Here is an 18,570-nt window from a genome sequence, read left to right on the forward strand (position 1 = left end):
CCCCTCAAATGCAAAATTTGAGGTTATTTCTATTTTTTATTTTTAAACACTTCAGGAGAAAAAAAATCTAAGGTCTACACAACTGGAGATGGTGAGAAGTTACCCTGGCAGTCTCAAGTCAAATCAAAAAGTACATTTCACCACATAATCTCCAATGCACTGCAGTCCTTGTTGCTTTTAACTTCCTTATCTTTGTCTTCATTCCCTTAGTGACAGTTAAACTGTAGCTTTCAAAAGAAAAAGGCCACCATACAGCTATTTGGTTATTCACTATCCTTTCTATACAAAATTTATATTTCTCTCGAAAAAAAGTGCTACAGCCCTGTGCTTCTCCCTGAAAGCATCTCTCCTTCCAGATTAAATACAAGTATCCAAAGATGTAGCTCTGCCTAAAATAGAGGAAAGGGCATTTCAGATATTTAAAGCCATGTAAATGTTAAGCCTAGACATATGGCAACTGTCAACTCTCTCTTTGCTCTGGCACTAGGTACTGTGATGCTGGAACAATCCTAAAATCCCATTTTTTAGCTTCTACTTTACCCATCAATCAAATTTTACATTAACAAACTGGATTGCACTATGACTTTGAATTAACGACAGACATGGCCCAATTTTTGCAATTATATTTATTCTAGATATATCAAGGCTTAGATCTTGTTGAAAGCAGCTACATCCATTGATTGTACATAATCTTCAAAAGCTGTTATTCTTTCTTCCAGCATGTCTGTTCCAACTTTATCATCTTCAACAACACACTGAATCTGAAGCTTTTTGATACCATAGCCAACGGGTACTAGCTTGGCTGCAAAACAAAACAAAAAAGCATTAAACACTCCTCGCTTGAAAATTCAAGTCAAAGATGTAAGTGGCTGACAGCATTAATCAACAAGTTGATCTGAAAGGTGTGCTTATTTGAATCTTAACCTTGCTACTGCCCTAGCAGCTTTCTGACTAACCCCTTTTAAATTATCACTCGTGAGATTATGCAAAGAACATCAGTTTGCTATTTAGTGGGTGCTAGTTCACCAAGCACCACGCATGCACAGCTCACGCTACACATACTCTGTGCAGCATGGCAGTTAATTCTCTATTTTAGCTACCTACATTATCACAGATGGACATACAGCACCCTAGCAGATCACATGATCACCATTTCCCCCCACTTTGAATTTTACTTACAAGACCCCCAGACCAAGCCATCTGCTTGAATGCTTCGAACGCACTCCTCTAATTTGGCCATGTCTGTCTCATCATCCCAAGGTTTCACATCAAGCAAGATTGATGATTTGGCAACAACAGCTGGTTCTGAAGAAAGAAAAAAAGGAAAATCTCTATTAACAGCTAGGAAATTTTCAGGGAGCTCAAGAATATGCTTGCAAAACTAACTTTACAAGACTAACTCTCCCAGCTTAATAAAAAAAACCCTCGTAACTCAGGCCTTTTGTACCAACATGCATTTTTAAGGGTTCTGAAAATATATATCCTGATGTTTAAGGTGTAGATGCATGTTTTCAAAAAATACTCTGAAAAGATAACAAACTAACATTGTTTGTTACATAGAAAGTCCTTCTTAGAGGATCTGAGAAGGAGCTTAATACTACGTAACAGTTTATCTTCCACAGAGGGAATACTGCAACTGCTACAGTCCTGAACAGTTTCAGACCAGTAACTGTGGAGGAACTTGCATTCAACAGCCTTTCCTTTCATAACTAACTCCTGATTGCCTTTCTTAGATTAGTCAGCTAGAATTCTTATGCAGATGCATTTTATACTACTTTGCATCTGTTTTATTCAAATAAGATCTCAGAGTTCTTTTTGCAGAGAAAAAGCTTAGCTTCTTCATCAAAGATAAACAAAGGTGTAATAGGCAGGACAAAAAGCATGCTAAAGTTCAGTGATTTGCTATAGGAAAGGCTAAGCTCACAGACCATTCAGGTGAAGCAAACTACTTCCGCTTCATTCCAGTGAAGTTTATCTATTCCAAACACTATTTCTAATCATCCTGTTCAAATTCATAAAAAGGTCAACATTATTCAAAGGCATACTTTTGGACTTCTTTGATTCATACTGGGCCAGGCGTTCTTCCCTCAGTTTCTTAGCTTCTTCGCTTTCCTGAAACAGAAACACAAAGTCACAAAAACAGCACCAAACCCCTGGATCTTTAAGGCATTATTAGTTTGACTGGCATCTACTCAGGAAAAAACAAATCATCACAGCTGTCAGCCGAAAGATGGTGATTTTTGTTTTATTCATCATGTAACCAGTCAAAGCAGACATTTCAACCCATATTTCTTTCTAATGGAGAGTTCTTCTGTTACATTCAACAAAGACATTGGAGTTTGAAGATCCTGAACAGTATGTTATTGAAGTCGCAAATCAAAATAACCTAAACTAGTAAGGTAAACACTTGCCTATCCAGGTGGTTCTTAAATATATATGTATAAAACTAAAACAAAAGAGTCACCAATACCTCTTCATCATCAGATCCAAAAAGATCAATGTCATCATCATCTTTGCTATCTGTGGCTGCACCTGTTGTGTCCTCAACATCAGCAGGACCATATTTCCCCAAAGCCTTCTTTATTCCTGGCAAACTAAAGGAAAACAGGTATTAAGAACCTATTATTTGTATTTGTAGAAATACTACTTGATTGCTATTCGTAAGTACATTCGTAGTAATAACACTGTGATAAGAACAAAAAAAGTTAATTTTGCTACTTGAAAACCTTCCACAAAACAATGCTTCTGAAAACACCTTAGTTGAAACTACAGCAAATCCTACACAGATTGCCTATCTAATCACTGATGGATCCTGTGTCATTTTGCTGCCCTGTGTGACTATATGGATAGTAAAAATTTCCATAATGGAATCTGCAATATATTTTGTGTAGGAGGAGTTATCAATTTGTTACCCTAAAAATACTTTCATTTGTTTAAATTAGTAGTAACAGAAAACATGTTGACAGTGCACAAAGGACCAAAATCCCATTAGTTTCCTATTGTTACTGCGAACTGCTGCTATAAATGTCATAAAGTTAATTTTCAGTAATTAACTGAAGTTTCCAGAGTGGGCTTTTTGAGGAAACTTTATGATCTCAGTCCTGTTTGGGTTTGAGAGCTGAGCCACTCAACTTCACATGAGCCCCTCCAGAAGAGGACTGAGGCACAAAAAGGTGGCAAGGCAGCAGTACTGACAATGCCTATGCTGTACCTTTCCAGAGAGGCCTGCAGTCACCATGGATGTCAATACAGCACCTTTCATGAACACTAACATTGCTAAAAGAAAAGAGATAGCATTTGCTTTTACAGTCACCTTTCTTCACATGTGTTTCTTCACTGTCAATCTTCAATTTAGTGTCACCTTCTGGGATTAAAATGCTGAATAAATCACCTTCTTTATTTCTGCCTCTTGTCTTCAGGCTTCTCTCACAGTTCCTAATTCTGATCCTGCCCATATGGCATAGATCACTGATAAATAATTTCCAGCTTTCAGCACAGTCACTTGAATAAGAGGCAGCAACAAAACCCAAGATTTCTTATAAGCTTCTACAGGAGCCCTGTAGAGTCTGCACAAAGGCAGATTCAGCTTCTTCAACTCTGTTTCTTGTTTCTGTTCCAAGAGGCCATGCAGCAGCAGAGAAAAAGCCCCTTCCTCTCTAAGCTCAGAAAGAAACACAACAGTCTGCACACCAATTCACATATGTGTTCGTTTTGCAGTTTAAGCATACCTCGCCTTTTGCTTTTCGTACGACTTAATGTGATTGTACCACCGAAGAGCATGGAACAACTCCGCAGGAGGCGGGGCACCGACAGCTTCAAAGACCGCTATGTCGGCCTGGGAGGGCACGTACCTGCAGGAGGAAGCCGAGGTAAGCCCCGTGCTCAACGCCCGCAAGGCCACTCCGCCGAGCACGGGGCGGCCAGCGCCCCAGCAGCAGCTCAGCGCCCGCCCACCCGACACGAGGTTTACGCACACGCGTGTCCCAGGGCCACTCCGCTGCTACCCCATCAGGCCTCACCACGGCCCGGCCCGGCCCGCCTCCCTCCCGCCGCCCCTCACCCCTCGATGTAGCTCTTGTCGGCCAGGAAATCGTTGAGGACCCGCAGGCCGGCGGCGGACTTTAGGTCCCCAAAGCCCATGGCGGCAGCGGCGCGCTACGCCAACCCACACCGAAGCCCCGCCGCCGCGCAAAGAGGCCCAGCAGTCCCTGCGCTCTCTTTATATAGGGCTGATCCCTCCGCGACATCGCACGCACACGTATCCTTCCGCCGGAAAGCGCCGAAATAGTTCCCGGCGGGCTGGGCGCCGCTCCAGCGCAGGGCGTGCTGGAAACTGGGCGTCATAGGAGCGAAGATGGATTAGAGTGAGATGTACAGCGGAACTTGTGGAGCTCGGGAGCCCTGTCAGTATTGGATCGATGCTACACCGATCCCCGTCCCGCCCTCCCCCGCTTCGCTGCACCAGCGGAAGTAGCGGGAGTCGGCCGACGACAGCGGCAGTAGCACAGGCGGAACTTGCCGAAGCGGCACGTTTGACGGTGGCCGAGAGGGTTTCGCGGGAAGGCGGAAATTGCCGACGGGCGCAGCCTAGCGGAGCGACCCGAAGAGCTCCGTTCCGAAAATTGCCGATCGGGCGCGCCGGGCGACTCGTTCCCGGAGATTGCCGAACGAGCGGCGGAAAGGGCCGAGGCGGTCGCCATAGGGGCTGAGGCGGACGGGTAAGGCCGAGCCGTCTCCGCCGGCCGTCCCGCGCCCGCCGGTAACGGGATCAGCTCCTCCGCGAGGTAGGGCCGCTGGGCTGCAGCCGCGGGCCCGGCGCCTTCCTCCCGCCGCCCTCGAAGTGCCGCGAGGCGGGCCGGGTGCTGCCGGCGGAGCCGCCCGCAAGGTGACCCCGGGCCGCGCGCGTTACTTGGCGCGTTTGTAGCGAGCCGCGAGGCGTTCCGCGCCGCTTCTCTCCCGCAGAGCTCCGCACAGAGCCATGCTGCGCCTGCCCGCCCTCCGCACGGCCCTCGCCGCAGCCGCGCCGGCCTCCGCACTGCGCGGTAAGTGGTGCCGGCCCGCTGCCGGCGGGAGGTGTGCGGGACCGGAGTCGCGTCGGCTCCGTGTGACCGCGGCGGATGCGGGGTCTGCCCGTCGGCATCCGGCAGCCGGGGAAGGGTTTGCCACGAAAACTTTTCCCTGTCTTTCAGGCCGCACGACTGCCACGGCAGCCAGCAACCAGATCGAGGTGTTTGTGGACGGCCAGCCCGTGCTGGTGGACCCCGGAACCACGGTGCTGCAGGTGCGGGCGCCGCACGGCGAGGCTTTACTGCGCCTCCGTCGCGGCTCTTTGCGGCATTTGGGTTCTCGCTTGCAGAAGCCCTTAAAATCTTAAAATTACCGATTGGTTGGGTTTGAAAGGGACCTTAAAGCCCCTCCCTGCTGTGGGCGGGGCTGCCACTCACGTCGGGCTGCCCGCGGCCGGTCCAGCCTGGCCTTGCGTGCCTCCGATTTCAGGTTGAATCCAATCTGCGAGGCTGAAGTAATACGTACAAGAACAGGCTTAAATAAGTTCTGGATGAAGTTCCAGCTCAGAATGCTATTCAGCTATGGCAAACTCCATAAGCTGCAAATTCTAGCTCTAGATTCTAGAAGCTGCAGCAGTTGTCTAATGGCTGAACTGAGCATCATCATCTGCTGATTTTGTTCCTTAAAGTGGTGTCTGAGGCAAACAAGGGATTGCTTTTGGTTACTAGTTCTTATAGTCCAAAATGCTGTTCCTGCACTGCTTCCATTCTTTCTGCTGTGGGGAATAGCAGACCCTGGATCTCCCAGCTTATGCTCATTTTTGCTACTTTTCAGGCCAAAATTTCAAGTACATCATTCTCCAGTCTGACATCTTTTCAAGCGGCCATTCAGTGGGGGTACAGTGTAATGAATTAGAACATAGCCTTTATTTCAAGGTAGAACCCTCACTCTTTGGATACTGTACGGGAACTGTTGAGTCACGGCCTGAACCACTGATTGAGCTCCTAGGGAAAGGAGGTGCAGCCCTGTGTGACAGGAAGGGGTGGAGCCTGACTGCACCTCTCTTAGACCTCATTTAAGGGCTGACCCCCACTGGGGAAAGGATCTCTTTCTTGAGATTCCTCCTTGGTGGAGTTTTCTCCTGTGAACCTGCACTCTTCCAATATGGGTAAGGAATTTTTTTTTTTTTTTTTTTCCATTCCCTTATGGTACACCTTTCTTTTGTGCTAATACTCTTATTGTACTGATCTGTCCAATTGCTACAGGTACAAATCACTAATTAATTGATGACGACTTCTCAGTGGTGATACCTACACAAATAATTCTGTGGTGGTTTTTGTGTCACCTGAAGCTAGTGCTCTAGCAGAAATCCTATGATATGGGGGGAGGGGAGGGAGGACTGTAGGCAAAAAGTGGCTTCATCCATTCTCAGGAAATCTATTGTCTGACCCATTGTGTTGCCTCTTCAGACATAGCATGGAAGAATGCTTCTTTGGGCTTAAGTTTCTGCTGAGATTGAAGACTGATAGTGCCCCTGTACATTCATGCTGAGTACCCATTTTGTTGAACTTTCTGAAGTCATAATGCCCATTCTTTCTTATATGTCTTTCAGGTTTTCCTTTTTTATATACTTTTTTTTTTTTCAAATAGCGCCTTTTTTCTTTAAAACTTTATTTTTGCTTCTGGGGTTCTATCTAATAAACAGACTTCTTCAACTTTTGAGGAAAGAATGAAAGAACAACTCTCACTTCCTCAGCTAGGCCTTGTGTTGAAAAATAATCATATCTATTATTAATAACCTTTACATATTGCTGCTTGTTTACAGTTTTTAAAACTTATTCCTACAGAAGCTAGGAGTTCTTTTGAGTTGAAAGGTTGAAAGCACTGTATTTCTGAGCACTAAAACTGCCGCTCTTTGGAAGAAACTTCAGCTGTATGTCCTGTATGTTATAAGATCTTACTGGAAGATGTAACTAAAACTTAATTTCCTTTTGTTCTTCATTCTGTGTAGGCCTGTGAGAAGGCTGGAATTCAGATACCGCGGTTTTGTTACCATGACCGTCTCTCTGTTGCTGGAAACTGTAGGATGTGTCTTGTGGAAATAGAGAAAGCTCCAAAGGTACTGTGTATATTCCATAAGAAGTACAGTTTTCTGCTGTGCTTCATACTTGTTTTTCATAATCTTAAGCACAGAAGTTACTATAATTCAGCTGCTTCAAGCAGATTTTTCCTTTTTCCCACTTTTAAGTTAATCTCTGTGTCATATATGCATTAAGACTAAGTTATGCTGGGTTGCAGTGATTGTCTACTTTTTAGACCTGTGGTCAATCACTCCATTTCTTATGGATTATCTTGCTGCTGGAGATGAGCATTTGATAGCTGTATATATTTTCAGATATGTTTTTGTTACATAATTCAAGCTTCGCCTGTGGATTTTCAGTTGATAGCACACAAGCAGAACACTTGTTCTGCCATAGGATTAGCACTTGCATGTTTGCTCTAGCTAAGGAAGGACTGTAGTTACTACTTTGTATTTTAGTGCATTGTGTACCATTGAAGTCCCCTGTAAAATAGTAATTAACTTTAGGATTGACTGCTGCCTTCAGCAGTGTTGTTCTATGAAGTCCAGTTAGATACTTAAGGATTCTTTTGGAATTTTGGATTGGGCATTTAAATAAACATTTATGTACCCATGTGAAACTCTCTAGCTCACATCAGCTCAAATTCAACAGTTTGAGCTTTGTATCTCTGGTAGTGTTGCATCATTGCAGACTGAAATGATGATCTGTGTCATAATGTGAGTGGAAGGCAGGAAGGATTCAATTTCTGAGCAGGAGTTTTTAATAATTTTGCATTCATCTTGTGAAAAGTTTTATTCCAAGACTGTTGTATCCAAATAAGTGCCCAGTAGCTAAATAATATGTGCTTTCAACTTCAGAACTAGAGGTTTTTGAAATAATGTACCTCAATTATTTAACCTTTTTTTACAGCATGTTATTAGTAAATATGACTTCTAGTGACTCTGTATTGGTTGGGTTTTCCTTTTTTTCTTTTTTAGTGCAGATACCTTTTTATTTCTACTATGTGTTAAATTAATAGCAGATGCCTATGTCAGAATTCGGGGGGGAGGCTGGGATTTATGCCCATACTGAGAAGAAATATGCTGTGCTCATGCTTGCTGTTTATGATGATTGCAGCCAGTAGCTGCTTGTGCCATGCCAGTTATGAAGGGCTGGAACATTCTGACGAATTCTGAGAAGTCCAGGAAAGCAAGGTACCTTTATTTTAGTCACCTGTGGCTGATTACTTGTACTGTCTGCTAATGGGTATGGAGTGGACATTAACTCTATTCCTGAACCCAACAGAGAGGGTGTAATGGAATTCCTGCTGGCAAATCACCCACTGGACTGTCCTATCTGTGATCAGGGTGGAGAATGTGACTTACAGGTACAACATTCATTTAAATGTTGTAGACATGTATTAATGTCTTGCCTTAGGTTAAATTGTACTGTCCAGTAGTCTGGATACATATATATTTTTTTTCATTGTCTGTTCTAGGATCAATCAATGATGTTTGGCAGTGATAGGAGTAGATTTAGAGAGGGAAAACGTGCTGTTGAGGACAAGAACATTGGCCCATTAGTCAAAACAATCATGACTCGGTGTATACAGTGCACTCGGTGTATCAGGTAATGTCCTTTATTTTTTCACTGGAAAGAGTACTTGAGCAGGAGTATCTGTATAAACTTGTTACTTGTAAAAGAAATGTGAGGGGCAGCCAACATTTTTTTTTTTCGTTTTCTAATTGTACTTAAGAACCTTTTCTGATAGGGACTGATGGCTGTTTTCCCAGAGCTGCCGTACAGCTGTCAAAGGAAGCAGAGAGAGAGATGGCCAGAATGGAGTGAAGTTGGCACTCTATTAGACAGAACTGGTGACTTCCTCAGCCAGAACTGCAAGATATATTTATTCTTGACAGCCTCTGGTAACAGCCTCAGCTGTTTTGTGGTTCTGAAATTCAGTACCAGCAACTTGAGCCAGATGGAAAAAGAATACAACATACCTTTCTACTTCTTTCTAGAAGTTCTTAGGTACAGCTTATCTTAGAATTTAACTGTGAAGTTCAGTGACCACTGAACTACTGTGGTGTTTTGATTTAACTACACCTAATTTTTGTAGCCCCATCTAAATGAGTTTCAACAGATGTACAGTCCTGCGTGAGATGGCACTGCTGAATGTATTTAAGTAGTAGTTCTTTCTTCAGGTATGAGAATGAAGGCTAACTCTCTCATCTTCAGAAAGAGTGTTGGAAAAAATGTGCTGTGTTGCTGTTAAGCATTCCAAATTTATTTTTCAATCTTATTGTATCTACCAGATTTGCTAGTGAGGTCGCAGGTGTAGATGACTTGGGAACAACTGGAAGAGGAAATGACATGCAAGTTGGTACCTATGTTGAAAAGATGTTCATGTCTGAGTTATCAGGGAATATTATTGACATCTGTCCCGTTGGTGCACTTACCTCCAAGCCTTATGCCTTTACTGCGCGCCCATGGGAGACAAGGTGTGTGTCTCAGCTTACTGTGCAACTTTCTCTGTTTTTCCTATTACGCTTTGTCTGACAATATGCCCACATCTGGATCCAAAGATTTTTTCTGATTTTTTTTTTTAATTGTAGAACTCTTAGTAGACTAAATCTAACATTGTTACTGACTCAGAAATCTTTCTTGAAAAGGAAAAATGCCAGTTTCTGGGTATAGTTATAAACTACACTTAGTTTTAATTTTTTAGATTATGCTCATAATCTTTGAGATTATACTTACTAGAAAGATGTGTATAAAGAAAAATTGAAACTAATTAAAATCAAATTATTTAAAATATCTTTGACACAAACCTCTTTACTGTAAGTCTAAAGCTAACTCTATAGCACTTGATTATTTTTTAATATTTATTATGCAGTTGTCTGCTGTTAGTCTAAAGGAAACTCCAAATGCTTTGTTTATTCTCCTGAATAGGAAGGTAGAGTCCATTGATGTTCTTGATGCAGTTGGAAGCAACATTGTAGTGAGCACAAGGACTGGAGAGGTGATGAGAATATTGCCGAGGCTGCATGAAGATATCAATGAGGAATGGATATCTGACAAAACAAGGTGTGTGGGAGATATTTGCACACATGCATTTATGCACACATAGGCACACTTAAAAACCAGAAACCTGCACAATAGCTCCGACTCCTGATTTTTGCTGTTACTATTGGAAAGATACAGTGAAGAGTAATTGGTAAAACATACTTCTGATAACAGAGGCTATGGGGTTTTGTGGTATTTTCATTTATGTGGCATTTTCCTTTTTTTGCATAGTTTGGAGAAGGAAAACCTGTATTCTTTTTCTAATAATTGCAAACTTCAAACTTTGTTTAATATAGTCTTAGAAAGTATTCAGTGTTTTTGCTCTTTACTAATATCAGTGTGTTCACTCAGGTTTGCATACGATGGTCTGAAGCGTCAGAGGCTTACTCAGCCCATGATCAAAAATGAGAAAGGACTCTTTGTTTATGCTTCATGGGAGGATGTGTTAACTCGTGTTGCTGGTGTGGTAAGAGCAATTTTCAGTATATATAGCATGTAAAGTTAATTTCTAGGGCTGGACATGTTAAAGTGATTAATAGGGAAAGAGCTATATAGAAAAGGATTTTTTTCTCTAAGGTTAGTGGGAAGAATTTGGCTTCTATTGTACTTCCACTTAAATCTGTTATCTTTTGAATATGGTTCAGTATTTTGTGGATTAGACGTCCTGAAGAACTTTGCCTTATCGTGATTTCAAGAACATACCCCAAATTATGCACTGCCTGTATTTAAACAGCAAACTAAACTACTCCTTCAGAATCCCAAGAGGAAGTGCCTTTCTTAAATCACTCTGATCTGTCTGAATCTTTAAATTTACTGAAATTGTGCTATCAACACTTTCGCCATCGGAGCCATTAATTCTGAATTACTTTTTTCTGAATCGTGCCTGCCTCATTGCTCTCTGTGTGCAGTGATTGATTCTGGTGCTCAAATGAAGTGCTGCATGACTGCTCTGGATTTTGATTAAAATTTTATGTGGGTTGAAGTAGAATTGAGTAACTGTAATTGAACTTTCCTTGGGTGTTTCACTCTGTGGTACAGTAGCAGGATTTGTTATGAAAGTCATTGCTTCTCAGATAATGCCTGGGGATTGAGTTTACTACCAGAGCTTGTCCAATGGAAGTTTGTTTTTTGTCTGTGCTGTAGCTTCACTAAAATAAAAGCATTAACTAGTCTTCCTCACAACACCAAATAAAAATCAGTCAGGTTTGATAATTCAAACGAGAGACCCCTGCATAGAGTTGTTCCTTGCTTCAGTTGTGAGCTCTGAAGGAGTTGGAATTGCTGCCTTGCAGAAGTCTCATACTGCTGATTTTTGTGTTCCTCCAGGCTAGTAGACTGCCTGTCTTTGGCTCGTCCTAATGTAACGCATTTACCTGGGCCCAAAGGGAATTCATTTCTGTGGTTTCTTTTGCTTATGTTTATACTTTCTATCCCTCCAGCTAAAGGCTGTCCAAGGTAAGGATGTAGCAGCAATTGTAGGAGGACTGGTGGATGCAGAAGCACTAATAGCTCTAAAAGACTTGCTGAATAGAGTAAATTGCGATACACTCTGCACAGAAGAGATCTTTCCTACTACTGGAGCTGGGTAAGAATTCAGGCAAAGTTCAAAATTATTGTTAATAAACTTTCCTGTCTGTTAATCATTTTATGGTAAGAATCTGAGATGACCAAGGATAGTAATTGCTGATGTGTTAGCATGTTATAGAGTATTGATTGTGAGCAGAGGCAGAAGTCTCCACTACAGCAAGGTTTGTGTGCTTCACATTTACTGAGTCTGCTGCAGTTTGACAACAAGCTGCTGAGAGTTTTGTATTTTGTTATAAGTTTGATAATTCAATCATTTTATTTAGTTGTCTGTGTTGTAATTCTTCTCATGGTTGCTGTTTCTGACACTCAGGAAAGCTGCTGATTGTATTTGGGTTAGTAATTCAGAATAAAAAATCTTTTTCCTGAGATTAAAAAAAAGTATATATTTGGGGCATCTACATTTTTTTTTTTTTTCACATTTATTTCTTTACTCCTTCCCTGAATGTTCACTGCCTTGCTTCTTTCTTATGTCACTGTTACAGCACAGATTTACGCTCTAACTACCTGCTTAATACCAAGATTGCTGGAGTGGAGGAGGCAGACGTCCTGCTTCTGGTTGGCACCAATCCACGCTTTGAGGCACCGCTTTTTAATGCTAGAATTCGAAAGAGGTTTGTATCCCTTGGTGGTAAACAAGCATGCAAATGCATCTGGATTTGGCGCAGTGCTCTACTGGAGCTGCAGGCAGTAAGTTGCAGGCATTCATTCAGGTGGACCTGGTGGATTTAGTTCACCCTTTATTAAAAGGGGACATGTAGACAAGGGGTGTCTCTTCTTCCTGTAGTGTACAGCTGTGTTTTGTTCATTTTCACTTTGTTTTACAGAGATTCATACGCTCATTTATTCCTTTCTTACGTAACACAGACACCTCAGACTTTGTCTTAAAGTTGCTTGTTAAAGCATAACTCTTTAAAGAACAGTTTTCAGCATCACTTTGCTCCTTTTTATATCACTGTTTTAACAAACTAGGCTTTCTGATTAGTAACAGTAATTCAAATGTAATGTTTTCTTTGACAAGCAGTGGAGCCATTTCTTTTGAACACTGCTAATTCGTCTTTAACAAGATGCATCAGTGGGTGATCACTGAAGTTAAAAAAGCCCTGTCCTACCTAATGTTCGGGGATTTTTCTAAAGTGCATCATTTTAAACAGTGACAACCTTCAAAACGTTGAGATGAAAAGAAAAATGCAATTAAATTTATGGAAAACCTGTTTCTTGTAAGACTGTGCTATGAGAAACTGCAAAAAAGAAATTTCTAACAGCAACATTTTTCTTTGTATCAAATAAGCAAGTGGATTTCTAAAACATTCCAATCCAGAACTCTTCTGTGAATGATTCTAATTTCAATTCTGAAGTAACAGAGTTAAACAAAAGAATAATCTTAATATTAGCAGTGGATGAGTTTTTTTTCTATTTTCTTTGCTTGTTTTTGCTTAACACTGTAAAAGATGCCTTAAAGGTGCAGCACCTCATTTTGTGCATGTTTTTTTTCCCATTAAATTGGCAAAAGTTTGAATGGAGGACTGAGGTCTGAACTTTCATAAGGTGTGCTGTTGCATTAGTCCCAGAACGTATATAGAGAAATGGCTCTAAAAACCATGAGCTTGCCCAAAATAATAATGTTAAGCCACATTTTATTAAAACAGTGAGTTATATTTAAACTGTTTTGAAAGAATTTGCATCCTATTTTGGGAAATTATATCAGTGGGTTTGGTTGACTAAAATCTTGTATTTCTTTTGTGTAACACTTGCTGTGTTTTCAGCTGGCTTCACAATGACTTGCACGTGGCCCTTGTTGGCTCTGCTGTGAATTTGACCTACACGTATGATCATCTGGGAGAATCCCCACAGATACTTCAGGACATTGCTTCTGGGAAACACGCATTCTGCAAGGTACGCGCTTCTTCTGAATCTATCAAGAGTTCAGATACATTGAATAACAGTCTGGATTCCTCACAGAGACAGACTTAATCAGAAGTACTGTGTATAGGGTTATTAGCTTTTAATTAAATGCAGAGATAGCGATTGGTGTTCACTAGGCATGTGTGAACTGTTTAATACGTTACGTAAAAACTTTCTGGTGCAGGAAACTCCTGAAATATTTCTTGATGTGAAACAGGCTGTACCAGCCACTGCTGTTTCCACTTAGGAGTCTGGAGTATAGTTCTGTACTAACAGGGTACCTACTGTCATTTCTCTTGTAATTGTTTCATTTAGCAATAAAGACTATTTCAGAACTGTAGTTTTGCATGGAAGACTCACGTAGAAATTATGCTATCTATTATATTATCTGCACTAAGAATAGTCATCAGAGCCTTAGAATTCATGCCTTGATCCTTCACAGGTCCTCAACCAAGCTAAAAAGCCAGTGGTGGTGGTAGGAAGTGCAGCACTGCAGCGCAGTGACGGAGCAGCTATCCATGCTGCAGTTTCCACCATTGCACAAAATGCCAGGACTAAGAGCGGTGTTGGTTCTGATTGGAAAGTTATGAACATCCTTCACAGGTTTGCTTTAAAGCTTTTTAGGGGGGCTGTTTTCGTTCACTTAATGCTGGCCCTACACAAGTTACCTTAACATATGCATACACATTTGTGTATACTCAAATGCTTTATTAGGTTAGAACCTGCAGGGAATGTAACTAGCAGAGGCATAAACAAAAATGGGTTTCTTGACCTGGCAAACTTATCAGGCTCTTAACAAGATTACGTTAGATTCTCTTATTCTGCACTTTTAACTATGGAATTTAATGTAAATTTAGAGGGACAAATTACAAAGAGCTTAACGTTCCAAAGTGCCCAGTAAAAGGCAGGGCAGACCACTGTCGTTTGCTAAATGATGGCTTCTTATCTCGGTAAAGAAAAACAGCATTGCAAGCTCATCTAAATAGTATGGCCTCTTATTTCTTTTATGTGCAAGTTCATAACTGAATGGTATATGCACCTTAAAGCTTTTCACCTTAGTGCTATTATTAATTCAGTAGGCAAGCTTCTCTTGTGGAAGTCCTTCCCCACTCGTTCTGAAACTGACTGTCATGCTGACAACTTCTGCAAAAGAAAAATGATTTCGGCAAGTACGGTTGCTCTCAGATTCAGAGATGCAGCGAAGTCCTTCTGTCAAATATTCCTTAGCAAGAGCAATGCTTGGTCCTCTCAAGGAAGCTGAAATGTAAAACCCTACTGTTGAAACTCAAACTTCTAATACCAAAATAATTCATTTTGCATGAAGGGAGAAATTTACTTTTTATTTCAGTAACACTGAAAGATATGTACTCTACAGAGATTTCTAAATATATCCATGAACATGTACCTGACTGTGTAGGATTATGGAAAAGTAAATGCTGCAGAATAGGAGTGGCAACTTCATTTTAAGAATGTTTTTTGTGTGTGAATAAATGAGTAGTGATGTAGTGGTGGTCTTAAAATTAAGATGAATCAGTGTGGTTCATGGTAGTCTTTCATCTGCCCTGTGGAAAAAGTCCTGCTAAGCAAAGGTCATGGCTGAAATGTGAACTGTGGTGTTCCACATGACAAGTTGGCTCTCCACTACTAGGTCTTGAACTGTATTGTCTGTCTTTGTTCTGCTATCCCATCTTAAATAAGTGGGATTCATCAGGAAGAGTTGAATTGGCATCAGTCAGTCTCTGTCAACTACTTTCTCAAAACTCACAGCTGCCTTTATGCTTCAATTTTGTCCTGTTAGAGATGTAGCAGTCCAAAATATTTGGTCAAAAAGTTAAGCCTGTTCTGATGAGAAAATCCTGAAATAACTTGCAGTCATGTTTGTTCCTGCAGGGTTGCAAGCCAGGTAGCTGCTTTGGACCTGGGTTTCAAACCAGGAGTGGAGGCAATTAGGAAAAATCCTCCCAAAGTATTGTATCTCTTGGGAGCAGATTCTGGTTGTATAACACGTCAGGATTTACCAAAGGATTGCTTTATCATCTATCAAGGTAATTAGTAGATATAAATTTAGGAGTGTTGTCAGCTAAAATCTGGAGAGAGAGCCTACACAGTGTCATAATCTTAGAAATGTATCTGACTCTTTGATAAATTATAGCCTTTCATTTCTGATAAGAAATGAAACTTCCAACATGCAACTGACAGACTTCTTTTTAAGTAGAAATAAGAAATTATTGGTGACTAACGGGAATATAAACCAGTTAGACAGTGTGCAGCTTAGTTTCAGACCTGGCAGAAAGATGTTGGTTCCCAGCTGTTCTGTCATACCAAAACATGGTATTATCTTAACTCGCTAAGCTCCCTGTTCCAGGAGTTCTACTAAGCTGAATGGCTATAGAGGCTGAATCACTTTTTTTTTTTTTTTTTTTTTTTTTTTTTTGCTGCTTGCAGACTTATCACCAAAGTGATGGGCTCAACATGAGGTATGATAAGACCTCAGAAAAGTCATCAAAATATGCTTTGTGTCACTGATTAAGTGAACCTCAAACTTTTTCCTCCTGGGAACACAGAAATTCTATATTACTTTACTAAAGTATTCTACTTTGTCTTATGTTGCTGTTTACTGCTTTTTTTTTTTTTTTTTTTTTTTTTTGCTGACCTATTTAGGACATCATGGGGATATGGGAGCTCCCATGGCTGATGTTATTCTCCCAGGAGCAGCATACACAGAGAAGGCAGCAACATATGTGAATACTGAAGGTAGGGCCCAGCAGACAAGAGTAGCAGTAACACCTCCTGGGATGGCAAGGGAAGACTGGAAAATCATTAGAGCTGTCTCTGAGGTAATGTTTCCACTATAAATTGCTTCTAGTAAAAGTATAGCGAGTCGTTAAGTTCCTTTGCTATTGAAAAGTGTTTCCAAAATGGTATGTTTTCAGGGAAATATATGCTTGTGGTCTTATATAACAGTGTTTTGTATTGAATCCTTTCATTATTGTGTGAGCTGAATAATACTGTTTACCTTTTATGGCTAGGACTAATGTTGTAGCTGCTGTATGCTATTGGAATGTATACTGGATGAAACTGTCTGGAATTTCTGCTGGTCTTCCTGATGTGCTTTAGAGCAAACTGATGGGAGAATACAATTTCTTGCTTTTAGAAAGAACAGTAATGCTTGGGACAGGATCTGGTATCAGGAAAGACACAAACATGTGTAGAAGTCACTGGAAGTGATGCATTGATAATAACATCAACTTCCATCACATTCGGTAGAAAACAAGGGAAAGTGCAAGCAAGGTTATATACATGTATGAAAATATTCTGTCTTCTTTGTTTTTCCTGATTTTTTTTTTAATTATTATTTTTCTCTTTTACCATGAGGTAGTTTTAACTGTATGCGTCAAAAGCTCATAGAATACTGTGATTGCTGTAAAGGCTTCAGTCGATATGTTAGAACTGCTAGTGTTTTCAGGAGCATAGTTTTCCTGATTTATTTATTTTTTTACTTTAAGTGTGCTAATGGCTTGGTAATTAAAATACTATGTATTGAACATACGGATTTGATAGCATTTCTTTCTGTGAATTTCTCAGCTGGCTGGTTTGACCTTGCCTTATGAGAACCTTGATGAAATACGGAAGCGTTTAGAAGAAGTCTCTCCTAACCTGGTCCGATATGATGATGTGGAGGAGGCTAACTACTTCAAGCAGGCAAATGAATTATCAAAGGTAACCAAAACACTTACGCATGGTCTAATGCTGTTACACAGGTGAATGCTTTTTAAGAAAATGAGCCACCTTCATACATAGTACTGTGCGTCTAATGAGATCTATACTTAACAGTGAATGCAGATTTCACAGCAGAAATACTTTGGTACCAAATTCCTATCATAAAGCTGCTTAATTTCATTTTTCTTCCTTTCTTGCCACAGTTAGTAAAGCAGCAGCTTCTTGCTGATCCTCTTGTTCCACCTCAGCTCACAATAAAAGACTTCTATATGACAGGTATGTAGAGGATGACTTTTCCATTCTGAAACCTGCAATACATCTTACTTTGCTTTACAGTATGGTTTTTATGAGGTGTTTAAAGCTTTCCACTAATATATGTTGAATTTGACTCTTCCTTCAAAATTTTCTCATAAAAGATGACTTGGCATTTCTACAAAGAATAAGGCATTTGTCTTTCTCATCTTTGTATGCAGTCCTGTACTACATATTTTTGTATTGGCTGTGTAAATCTGCATATGCTGAAAAATTAATAGTTTACATATAAGTGGTTTTGTCTTCCTTTTTCTGCAGATTCCATCAGTAGAGCATCCCAGACAATGGCCAAGTGTGTGAAAGCTGTTGTTGAAGGTGCTCATGCAGTGGAAGAGCCGGCAAGCTGCTAGTTACTGATCAAACCGCTACCACCTCCATCCAAGTATTTGTTGCAGTTAATAGCTGTGACCAATACTTTTTTTTTCTTTTTTTCCCAGAAGCTATTTGCTAGGCAGTGGCATTTCCTTTTTCATTCACATTTTCATCAGTTCACATGGTCCCATAATATAGGACTCTTGTGGCTGGAGAGAACATGCAGCATTCAACTTGCTGTATCTAGAGGCTGCATATATGATGATTGTATACAAATAAATTATAATATTAAACAAGCCATTACCCATGTAATTTATAAAGCTCATGCTTCTTGTATGAAATCTCAGTAGGCAACTCAGCCCCAGTAGAAGTTTTGATTTGCCAAGAACAATTTTTTTTTTTTTTGAAGCCTAAACACTAGATTGTAACTTTCCAGAGCATCTAGGTATTTTAAACACTCATGAGGATGTAAACACTCTACTTTGGTCTTGCACTTTCAGAGCAAGTTGTCTCTCTTTTCAGTCAAACGTACCTGGTTTGTGTCAGTGTTTACCTACCGCTCCTCTAGATATTTTGATGTGTTTCTCCATTTTGTTGGCAGTTG

At 40.7% G+C, this 18,570-nt stretch overlaps 2 protein-coding genes and 2 non-coding genes across 6 annotated transcripts; 1 reads left to right on the forward strand and 3 right to left on the reverse strand.

Moving 5' to 3' along the window:
- Positions 1-611: 611 nt before the first annotated feature.
- EEF1B2 (eukaryotic translation elongation factor 1 beta 2) lies at positions 612-4,196 on the reverse strand. The gene is made up of 6 exons (XM_003207500.5): positions 4,061-4,196; positions 3,729-3,851; positions 2,471-2,594; positions 2,046-2,112; positions 1,180-1,305; positions 612-802 (listed from the first exon to the last, which is right to left on the reverse strand). The coding sequence occupies exons 1-6, from the start codon at positions 4,138-4,140 to the stop codon at positions 648-650; spliced, it is 675 nt and encodes a 224-aa protein (XP_003207548.1). The 5' UTR covers positions 4,141-4,196; the 3' UTR covers positions 612-647.
- On the reverse strand, positions 1,544-1,677 carry LOC116216866 (small nucleolar RNA SNORA41). The gene has a single exon (XR_004160427.1). It is a non-coding gene; the product is annotated as a small nucleolar RNA SNORA41 (small nucleolar RNA).
- LOC116216865 (small nucleolar RNA SNORD51) lies at positions 2,186-2,264 on the reverse strand. The gene has a single exon (XR_004160426.1). It is a non-coding gene; the product is annotated as a small nucleolar RNA SNORD51 (small nucleolar RNA).
- A 372-nt stretch (positions 4,197-4,568) lies between the features above and the next one.
- NDUFS1 (NADH:ubiquinone oxidoreductase core subunit S1) lies at positions 4,569-18,278 on the forward strand. Of its 3 annotated transcripts, XM_085228556.1 has the most exons (19): positions 4,569-4,784; positions 4,963-5,042; positions 5,190-5,281; positions 7,019-7,126; positions 8,205-8,281; positions 8,373-8,454; positions 8,566-8,696; positions 9,383-9,568; positions 10,020-10,154; positions 10,485-10,599; positions 11,573-11,718; positions 12,203-12,331; positions 13,484-13,613; positions 14,065-14,225; positions 15,513-15,667; positions 16,284-16,459; positions 17,208-17,342; positions 17,546-17,618; positions 17,913-18,278. In XM_085228556.1, exons 2-19 carry the CDS (start codon positions 4,979-4,981, stop codon positions 18,002-18,004), a joined length of 2,187 nt encoding a protein of 728 aa, XP_085084682.1. In that variant the 5' UTR covers positions 4,569-4,784; positions 4,963-4,978; the 3' UTR covers positions 18,005-18,278. The 3 variants fall into 3 exon arrangements, with proteins under 3 accessions (XP_085084682.1, XP_010711802.1, XP_019472597.1); XM_010713500.3 differs by having other exon boundaries at positions 4,570-5,042; XM_019617052.3 differs by lacking the exons at positions 4,569-4,784; positions 4,963-5,042; positions 5,190-5,281 and adding an exon at positions 6,017-6,175.
- Positions 18,279-18,570: the final 292 nt, after the last annotated feature.

This window comes from Meleagris gallopavo, chromosome 7 (genome assembly GCF_905368555.1).
Source record: "Meleagris gallopavo chromosome 7, MGAL_WU_HG_1.1, whole genome shotgun sequence".
NCBI classification, from domain to species: domain Eukaryota; kingdom Metazoa; phylum Chordata; class Aves; order Galliformes; family Phasianidae; genus Meleagris; species Meleagris gallopavo.

Excerpts from the sequence above, each read along its gene's own strand:
- EEF1B2 (XM_003207500.5), bottom strand. The coding sequence starts at position 4,140 with ATGGGCTTTGGGGACCTAAAGTCCGCCGCCGGCCTGCGGGTCCTCAAC. Across the intron at positions 2,113-2,470 it reads TTGGATCTGATGATGAAGAG|GAAAGCGAAGAAGCTAAGAA; the intron begins GTATTGGTGACT and ends TTTCTGTTTCAG. Across the intron at positions 803-1,179 it reads TGGCTTGGTCTGGGGGTCTT|CCAAGCTAGTACCCGTTGGC; the intron begins GTAAGTAAAATT and ends TTTGTTTTGCAG.
- NDUFS1 (XM_085228556.1), top strand. The coding sequence starts at position 4,979 with ATGCTGCGCCTGCCCGCCCTCCGCACGGCCCTCGCCGCAGCCGCGCCG. Across the intron at positions 5,282-7,018 it reads CCGGAACCACGGTGCTGCAG|GCCTGTGAGAAGGCTGGAAT; the intron begins GTGCGGGCGCCG and ends CATTCTGTGTAG. Across the intron at positions 17,619-17,912 it reads AAAAGACTTCTATATGACAG|ATTCCATCAGTAGAGCATCC; the intron begins GTATGTAGAGGA and ends CTTTTTCTGCAG.